The 9,486-nt window shown below is 42.0% G+C and overlaps 1 protein-coding gene across 1 annotated transcript in view; it reads right to left on the bottom strand.

Moving 5' to 3' along the window:
* Positions 1–7,694: 7,694 nt before the first annotated feature.
* LOC104493271 (T-lymphocyte activation antigen CD86-like) overlaps positions 7,695–9,486 on the bottom strand; it is a gene marked incomplete at its 3' end in the record, with an annotated part of 8,840 nt that continues 7,048 nt past the window's right edge. The window contains exons 4-5 of the mRNA XM_010135922.1: positions 8,063–8,197; positions 7,695–7,760 (exon numbers count right to left, since the gene is read on the bottom strand). Of these exons, the coding sequence (XP_010134224.1) occupies positions 7,695–7,760; positions 8,063–8,197 (201 nt within the window). The remainder of the gene's footprint in view (positions 7,761–8,062; positions 8,198–9,486) is intronic.

Raw genomic sequence — 9,486 nt, 5'->3', positions numbered from 1 at the left:
TTGGTGGCCGGGAGGGCACCGCCGGGTTCGCTCCGCTCCACAGTCGGTGCTGCTGCTGGTTCGTTCCAGGGAAGCAAAGGAGAAGAAAGAGGAAACAAAGAGCAAAGCCCAGCGGCCCGAGTAGGAAGGCTGGCTGTAACACGCGGCTGCGTTTTTCCTCAGCTGTGTACTGGCGCTGCGAGTGTTCGCGTTGGGCTTCAGAGAAGCTTGTTACAACCTGCCTCCCAAAATTCCCCTGCAGATGGATGTCTGGGGTGCGATACCCTTGAATCCAGTTTTCCGCTCACTTTTGGCCAATGAGAGGATGCTAAGGAGTGGTAAAAACTGGTAGGAGAAGATAAGTATGTGCCATGGTTCCTAACTCTGGTTTCTGGGATCAAACGGCTGCTTTGCATTACTTTAGGGGAAGCTGGTCTTTGATGTATCATCAGTGTGTTCTGCTGATAGAGCGTTTTGGTATTTTGCTTGATAAAACCCACTCTCTTTCTGTACTGCAGATGATTTTATGCATTTTCTGCTCTGGGTGTGTACATAATATTGAAGGACTTAACCACTGACCCAATTCAAAAACCCACCTTCCTGGTGCTTACAGCCTAAGTGAATTTCTGTGAAGGCTTAGATCTGCAATCTAGTTTTCACTTCCCACCACTTCTAACCTGCTTCCCCATGATTTCAAAGACATTAAGCAACACCTTTACTTTTTAAGTTAAATGATCGGCGCTAACTGTAGTTGAACTAAAGCAGAGGAAGGAATTAGTTATTACTGAGAGGTTCATTCTTTTAAATGATCTTTTCCAATGCGTCTGGACGAAGATGACTGGCCATATGATCTGTTGTTATCCATCAGCATTGTTCTGCCAGTTTCAGCCAGTCCAATCTGACCAATCCTCATCCGAGACACTCTCCAAACAGTAGTTGGAAAGTGGATCTTGTACAACATCCCAGATATAGACAGAAATATCAGAAAAAGAAGATCTCTGAATTTTAGAGTCTTTCTTTCACTCGCAATGTGCTCTGTTGCCATAGGCAACTTGAGAAGTGGAAGCTGTGACCACTGATAATTCTCTCAAGAAGCTATCTAGTGATGAGGGAATGTGCTATTGAGCATCTTCTTTTCTTGGCTTTGTCTTGGCTTTTCTTCCTACATAAAGTCTCTTGCTAGGTGTCATAATTTTTCTCCCTCTAATATTTTTTTTTAAATCAGTGCCTTTCTATTCCAGCGTACAACCTTTATTATAAGCTGGATCTTTTAGATACATTCCAGAAACCTGCTTACTCTCCCTCTTTTTACTCAAGTTCTTTTGTCTCCTTTCCATGCAGCAGCACATGCTGGAAGCTGACAAGCTGGAAAGCAGCTTTGCCAGAAAAGACCTGGGAATCCTGATGGACACCAAGCTGAACATGAGCCAGCAACATGTCCTTGTGGCAAAGAAGGCTAATGGTATCCCGGGATTCATTAGAGGAGAGTTGCTAGCAGGTCAAGGGATGTGATCCTTCCCCTCAGCACTGGTGAGGCCCCGCCTGGAGTCTTGTGTCCGATTCTGGGCTCCCCAGTACGAAAGTCACTCAGTAGGAAGGATCTCTCACATCTTCCTTATCTAACCAATCATTCCAAGTGTTTGAATGTTAGACAGATTCATCAGGTCCTTTCTCCATTTTCTTCATCACCTGCATAGGCTGAACTTCATAAACTTCACACTGTACAGTTGTTTTCTAGAACCTTAGTCACTCTTTACCACTCCTTTTTTATTTCTAATATTTTATTTTATTTTTTGAAATACGGCTTATGGTTCTGGATACCACTCAACAGTGCATTTAACAATGCAAGGTAAAGAAGTATGATTTCTCCTCTGCTTCTGTGTCATAGTCCCATTTTCATACCTGCGGGGATGGCATTAGCCTTCTCAACTGTGGAACAGACTATAGTTCTGGCAAATTGAAAAGCAAGTGAAAGCTGTTTTCATGATGTATCTTGAGACCCTTGAGAAAACTCTCTCTGAGACTGAGAATTCTGTAGTATTTGTAGGGCAGAAGAAGGAAAAAGATGGAAAAGGGTATAAAAGTTTTTGAGGTGGTAGAGAGGTTCTCAGTTTTGAACACACTGAAAAGGGAACAGTTTTTCGTGCTAACAGCAATAGGAAAACTTTAGAAAATTATTCTGGAACAAGCTATTTATCTTTCAATTTAACTTGTATGTTTCAGAAGAGTGTGGGCAATATACACGGTCCATCAGCTCTGCGTGGATATATGTATGTAAGTGCAATTTGAGCTATGCCCGCATCATCTTTCCATTTCTTCCTAGTTCTATGTCTTTCTGAAATTATAAGAACTGTTTATTAGGAATGGGTGACTGGGCATAATTTTTATGATTTTCATGAGTTTTTCTTTTAAGAGCTGTATTAACAAAAGGTTATGCAGATCTTAGTACCAAGCACGCACTGAGTGCAGGAAAATTCAATCTTGCATATCTGGTATAAAATTCACGAGTGTCTAAGGAGATACAGCAAGTCAAGGACTGTAGAATGTTCTGGATTTCAGGACTTCTGTGTAGAAGCTCTCCTTGCTAGTGGCACTGCTGCTGCTAGAGAGTTGCATTTCCAGGAGGCAATGGGCAAAGAGCTGCCAGAAATTTCTTGGGGTCTGTGAAGCAGAGGCTTGTACCTAGGCTCTGGACTGGATGCATGTGTACTTCCTCTTGCAAGTCCACTCAGTGTGTCATTCTTTTCCTTACACTTTCTTGGCCTTCATCCATTTCCTCCCTCTTTTTCTTCTTTCACCAGCTTTCCTGCCTAATTGTATTTTTTTCTCTTGAGAACCCTCAGGTAGCCCATCCTGAGATCAGAAAACATCTTTCCGTAGACCCTCCCCTGCCCCAGTATTATGGCCCTCCCAGTGCACAAGATAGAATAGCAAAAAGAGGCCAGTTATTAATTATGACAGCCCAGCATTCCAGTGTAGAGAAGTATTTCATATTGGATTTTTTTTTTCTTTTTTTATTCTGAGATTGGGAAGTGGAGAGAAAGAGAATTTAAAACCAAAACTTAGATGTCATATATACACAAGAACTAGATTTCTTTGATAGAATTGCCATATTTCTGAGATCAAATGTAACTTTCAGTAGCAAATAATTAACCTGAGGAGGAAAAAGTCCACCAAGGGACATTTGCCATGAGATGGTTGGTTAATGACAATTCCTTCGGGAGTGACTGTAGAATATTCTGGAAATGCAACACTGCACTGTCCCCTCACCTGTTAACCATAGGGGATTATTGTTTGTGGCAGTAGCGCTGACTGACATGAAGAAATACACAGAAAAACCAACTGACTTACCTGTTCCCTAATGACCTGCATGGTGGGTGTGAGTGCAGCCTCAAACATTTAACTTTAGCAGGTTTAAAGACGATAAAAAACTGGGAGAAGTGGCACACCAGAGGGTTGTGCTGCCATCCAGGGGGATCTCAAGAGGCTGGAGAAACGGGCAGAAAAGAACTACAAAGAAGGGAAATTCAAAGTCCTGCATCTGGGGAGGAATAACCCCATGCACTGCTACAGGCTGAGGCAAACCATCTGGAAAACAACTTTCCAGAAAAGGGCATGGATGGCCTAGTGGATAAGTCGCAGATGAGGCAGCAGTGCGCCCTCGTGGCAAAGGAGGCTGACAGTATCTGGGCTACATCAAGGAAAGCATTGCCAGCAGCCTGAGGGAGACGGCTCTTGCCCTCTACTCAGCACCGGTGAGGCCACACCTAGAGTCTTGTGTCCAGTTCTGGGTTCTCCAGTACGAGAGAGATATCAACATACTGGAGGGCGTCCAGCAAAGGACCACAAAGCTGGTTAAGGGACTGGAACATCTCTCATCTGAGGCAAGGCTGAGAGAGCCGTGACTGTTCAGCTGGAGAAAAGAAGCCTCAGGAGAGATCTCATGAGTGTGTATAAATGCCTAAAGGAAGGGTATGAAAAAGACTGAGCCAGGCTCTTTTCAGTGGCTGCCAGTGACAGGCCCAGAGACAATGGGCACAACCTGAAACACAGGAGGTTCCCTCTGAGCACAAGGAAACCCCTTTTCACTGTGAAGGGTGACCAAGCCCTGGAGCAGGTTGCCCAGATAGGTCGTGGTGTCTCCCTCGTTGGAGATATTCAGCAGCTGTCTGGTCATGGACCAGGGCAACCTGCCTCAGGTGACCGTACTTGAGCAGGGGGGTTGAACCGGGCAACCTCCCATTGCAACCTCAACTGTTCTGTGATTCCTTGCTGGCTATTCAGTGAACCTGAGGCAACCTATCTGTAAGTCTGATGACAGGATTTTACCTTAGGGCATTGATTACTAGTTCAGCACATAGTTTCCATTTCCTTGTTAGCATTTTCTGGTATTTGTAATGTTACACCCATAAATAAAGGACCGGTGTTTTAAGCAAAGCTGTTACGTGCTGTGGCATGTAGTGGGCGTATGCTCATTTGTTTGCTTGCCATGTTTAAGAGTCCCTAAATGACTGAAAGCATGCAGGTGAAGAAAAGACTACAAAGTGTGTGAGGAGTTAGACTGGAAATATGAATACGTTTGTATGGAGGCCAGAAATGCCAGCACATCACCTACGTTTTTCTTGTGCCTTGCTACTATGCTCATTACACCTGCTAGTGCAGAGTTGATTTTAAAAGCAAGAAAAGAGGGGACAGAGAAAATCGATCAGGTAATAGAAGGAGGTTGGCGCCCTACCACAGAGGGACGGCAAGGGGGGAAAACAAATAACTTCACTAATTAGCAACAAATTAAAAATGGAAGGGCATTGTCAAAAGATTAATCTGACTTACTGTGTGAGTTTTTCCATTAGTTACAGTGGCCGATAGTGATAGTAGACAGTGATATCAGGGTGAAAAGTCCCCTCAGAGGTACTAAGACATGTTGCAAAACCTGTGCTCAGATTTTTTGGTTTTTTTCAGCTAAGTGAATGCGCTAGAGAAGGACACACGAGTCCTAGCGCAGATTTCCAGATGCCTTATCCATTGTGGAGGAACTGGTTACTGTTTTTCTCGTATGGATAGACATGAAAGGTTGGTGATGGTTTTTTTCCTCAGCACATGAAGCTGACCAGATAAGAAGCACATGAAGATTTAGGGACAAGCAAGAGAGTTCCAAGACTGTGACTTCAGCAATGTAAGTGTATACACATGGATCTACTCATGTGGAGGACAAAAGACCCCCAAGGCTTGTTTGGGTAGGAGCAAAGTAGGACTTAGCTGTTGTTCTCACAACCTCAATATTAGTGAGGATTTGAGGTGGACGATGAGTGGGAAGGAAAAATGTTGAAAAAAGAAGAACTGAATTACAGCATGTGTTAAAAAAAGCAGTAGAGACAACACCAGTCTAGTGAATGTCTACCTGATTTAGTACACCTGTCAGTTTAACACATGCTTTATTTAAGGAACCCAGTGTTAATCAAGAGTTAGAGAAGACTGTGTGATCCACTGGAGATATATTTGATAATCTGCAGCACACAATGAAAAGGCCTAATTTTCAGACTGGCATTTTGTATCTAATCTTTGAAGTGTACAGGTCGATAAATCAAGGAGGTATGCATACACAGTGCTGCGCACATATATCCAGCTTCATGAATGAACACATGGAATCTTCAGTCTGAAGGTTTGATTCGTTTGACCATTCTTGGTAAATGCAGCAATACCTTTCTTACTCATTTTCTTCCAAGAAATAATTCTGGGAGTGCTTCCTCCCTGAGAAACACCCAAATGTGGGTATTCCTCAATATACTGCTTTCATGACAGGAAAATAAAACACCAACTCAGAAAAAGACATATATTTTAATAAGACATTAAATAAGTTTGCTAGCAAATATAAACTTTTACATAAAAATAAAACCTTTAACTTTCAATAAAATTTGAGTGAAGTTTACCTGGATTAAAATATTTGAAATGTTAGTGTAATAGCTTAATAAACTGTCTCCCAAATGGTTTAGCTAACTCAAAAGGACATGCACATTCTCTCACATACTTGAAAATGGAGTACAATTTGAGGCGGAATCTAGCAACTCACAACATCATTTAACAGAAAAGATTATTCGTACCCAGCGGAAACCATAGAGAATTTATGTCCCCAGACTACGACTGAGCTGAAATTTGTCTTGAGAATGTGATGCTAATGTCCCTGCGCTTACTGAAACTGTCAGACCTACAAACACAATCGAGACCTCAGAAGGCTTTTGTCTCAATTCTGCTGCATTCTTCCTCCTGAAAGATGTCAGTGCTGTTGAAGAATATAAAGTGCAGAGACTGTTCAAGATTAGAGAACTGGCACATTTTAAGTGAAACGGAGAATTTTTCTGAAAGGTAAAACAGCTTCCCAGCATACCATAGTGTACAAATTGCTCTATCTTCAAGGTTTAAAGCAAAATTAAGAAAGGGGGAACATAGTCAACCACATTGGAACATGACCTACTTGTATAATATTTTTTTGTTACCTGCTTAACTTAGTTTTGTATATTTAGGTTTATACACATATGAGTGATACCTCATGCTTTCATTTTCTATCCCGCATCCACGTGAACAACTAGTACAGAATACAGAGGAACCAAGCATGGAGGTACTGTCTGTCTGGGCATATTAATCTTGGATGGCAGAAAAAAACACAATCAGAAATAATGTTTAACGCCAGTCTTTCATTCAGGCGATTTCTAGTTTCAATGCCTAATAGGAACTGCGCGACTTTTGACAGAAGGTGGGGAAGTGCCCTGAAGTTCCTCTTTCTGCTATGGAGCTTTACAAAGAACTTACTGGTACAAAGCCACGTTGTCTCTAGCAAAAGCATTTACAGCTTATGATTAATAGCCTGCCACTGATCATGTTTCCAGTGATGGTTATGATTCACAGATTGTGGTCTAACTCATTCTATTTCTGAGACATTCTCTTCTGTAACCCACGAGGCTCTGCTTTCTTCATTGACTCGCAGGATTTGACAATGTCACAGCACGTAATGGAAGATACAGCAACAAGATAGTCATGCAGACAGGCAGAGCATCATATTTACTACCATTCTGGAGCAAAAATAAAAGCAGACAACACTGGATGGTGGATTTCAGCCATCAGACAAAAATATTCCATGTTGTTCTATAGGGTACATATGGGGGGGATTTTTGTTCTGGCAGAGCATCCAAGAAAATGCGACCTCAGGTCTTGCTATGTTCAGAGACAGTTCGCCGTCAGCAGTCTGGCTGATGGCCTCAGTTTCAAGCTGGATAGCTTCTAGACTGCTTGACTGACTCCTAAAAGAGATGAATATGTGATTTACAGAAACATGAGAAATGGGAGCTGAAAAAAGAGTTGATAGTAAACGTCCAGTTATCTCAGGATTTGGAGAAAGAATGAGTGGGACTCAGGACCTGTGGCTGTAAAAGGAAACAGGTCTGACTGTGAGGAATGTATTTCTTTCTTGCTACAAGGAAGGATAGACTCTGTTGTCAACATAAGGGTCCTCTTGAGTGCAGAATGGACTGCTGAGACCTAGTGTTGGAATAGAATAGAGAAATGCAACGCAGAGATCGAATTCTGTTCCTAGTACAAGACGATTCTTTCTGTCCAGTGTTGGGCAGCCTGTGGTGGAGCAATGCCTTCGATCTTTCAGCTCTGTGATGACAGAGATACTTGCACTTGATGGAAGCCTCATCTCATCCCTCCCCCAGCTCTACCTTTCTTATAAATAGTGATGGTTGTCAGGAAAGGTTTATACAGTTCAATGGTTTTAGGAGCCAAATCTACCAATAAACCAGAAAAAAAAGGATGAAACTACAGGAAAAAAGTGGTAAGCTGGTGCCAGTTTCAGAGAGCACAAAGAAGATGGAGAAGTAGATTAGAAGACTGAAAGAAGATGTTTTGACTTCCTGCAAGATAGACTAAGCTGTTGCAGTAACTAAATTGTCTAAGGAAGTTTAGCTTAAGTCTAGCATGAATCCTAACTTTCTGTCAGCAGCTTGGAAGTAGGTAAAGGGATGGTTACAAAGAGCAAAGCCTGTGACCTGAGGGACAGTAGAGCTGAAGCTGAGAAATAATAACTTACTCTGGCTGGTAGATGAGATTTTCCTGTTATTCTTCAATATCACAAAACCCAGAAGAAGTGTGATCAGTATAATCACAGCTATAAGTGGGCCAAAGAAATTTATCTTCACCTGCTCCACTTCTTCTGCCTGTATCTCTGAACAAGAAAACAGGAGATAAACACAGCAAAGATTTAATTTGGTGACAATTAGCTTAATTCCAAAGTGATGTGAATTAGAAGTTTAGGGAAAGGCCCTCAGCATCCTTTGCTTCTATAGTGCTTTAATAATGTCAGTACATCACAATCCACATTGCTTTGTTTCCATTTTCAATAACTAGTGAAACTACCAAGTCTTTACAACCACTTCACTGCAGTAAGGCAAAGTGCTCTTTCTGAAGTTTGAGTAACGTGTTAGGGGTCAGCAATTTGACTAGCGCAAGAGCCTATGTGGTTACTGCTGTTCTACTGCTGTTCTGTGGTCCTGTGCCAGTTTGAAGAACCTAGGATATGCTGCTACCTGGTATCTGTTGGAAACAGTGGTCAGAGCCAAATGAAATGCCATAAGGCACATGAAAGTAGCAGGGAATGCAAATGAGTTTCCCTCTATTTCTGGTTATTGTGCTTTTGAGATTTTGGTTGCTGGGGTTAGAGCAACTGATAGAGCTTCGGTTATCATCAAACAAAGCTTTTGTTTATGCGGTGTTCCTAGTCTTACCCACCTATCAGGTAGCTACTTTCATAAAGCCAGGTAGGAGGGAAGAAGAACTCAAGCGGGAAGAGGAGGATGCAGCACTAAAGCTGATACAGCTAATACAGCCACGCTAACACTCACGAGCAACATGTAGAAACGTGCAACCCTCAGAAGACTTCTGTACTGTATTTTAATACTATTTTAAAATCCTGGAATGTAAGGACGTCAGAGGCAGTTTGCAATATCTAGCATTGATGACTTAACCCTTTAGCTAAATTTATAGGAAGAAAACTGCACTGTGGGACTTTTCTCAGAATGAGTAGAAAGCTTCTTTTACATCTGCAGTGGTAAGGTGCATGCCTGTGCCAGCCTGGTAGCCTTTCCTGCAAGGCTACTGTTCGCTCTTGGCTCCCTGTTCCTATCAGATTTTCAACTTCACTGTCTAAAGGAGACATGTGAAGTCATGATGTGGGAATTGTCTTTATTTCTATGTGCTTGTGCCATAACCTATGAACAAAAATATGTCAAAAGATGTTTTCCTGTCCCAGGAGATAAATAAAATACAGTTTTAGTTTAAAGAAAGAATCAGTCATGTGGCACCTTGAGATAATCCAGCAGTACAGTCTTATTGGAACTCAGGTCCCTAGCTTCTTGCAAGAGGTGTCTGAAAAAAAGACACAATCCCAGGGAAAAATAATACCCAAATAGTGAAGTTGGAATGCACACTTAATTCTGCCAAATGTTATAAGAACCA

The sequence above is a fragment of the Buceros rhinoceros genome, unplaced genomic scaffold (assembly GCF_000710305.1).
Source record: "Buceros rhinoceros silvestris isolate BGI_N320 unplaced genomic scaffold, ASM71030v1 scaffold12815, whole genome shotgun sequence".
In the NCBI taxonomy this organism is placed as follows: Eukaryota; Metazoa; Chordata; class Aves; order Bucerotiformes; family Bucerotidae; genus Buceros; species Buceros rhinoceros.
Note: the sequence above shows the minus strand (reverse complement) of the source record. Positions and strands in the feature narration are given on the sequence as shown.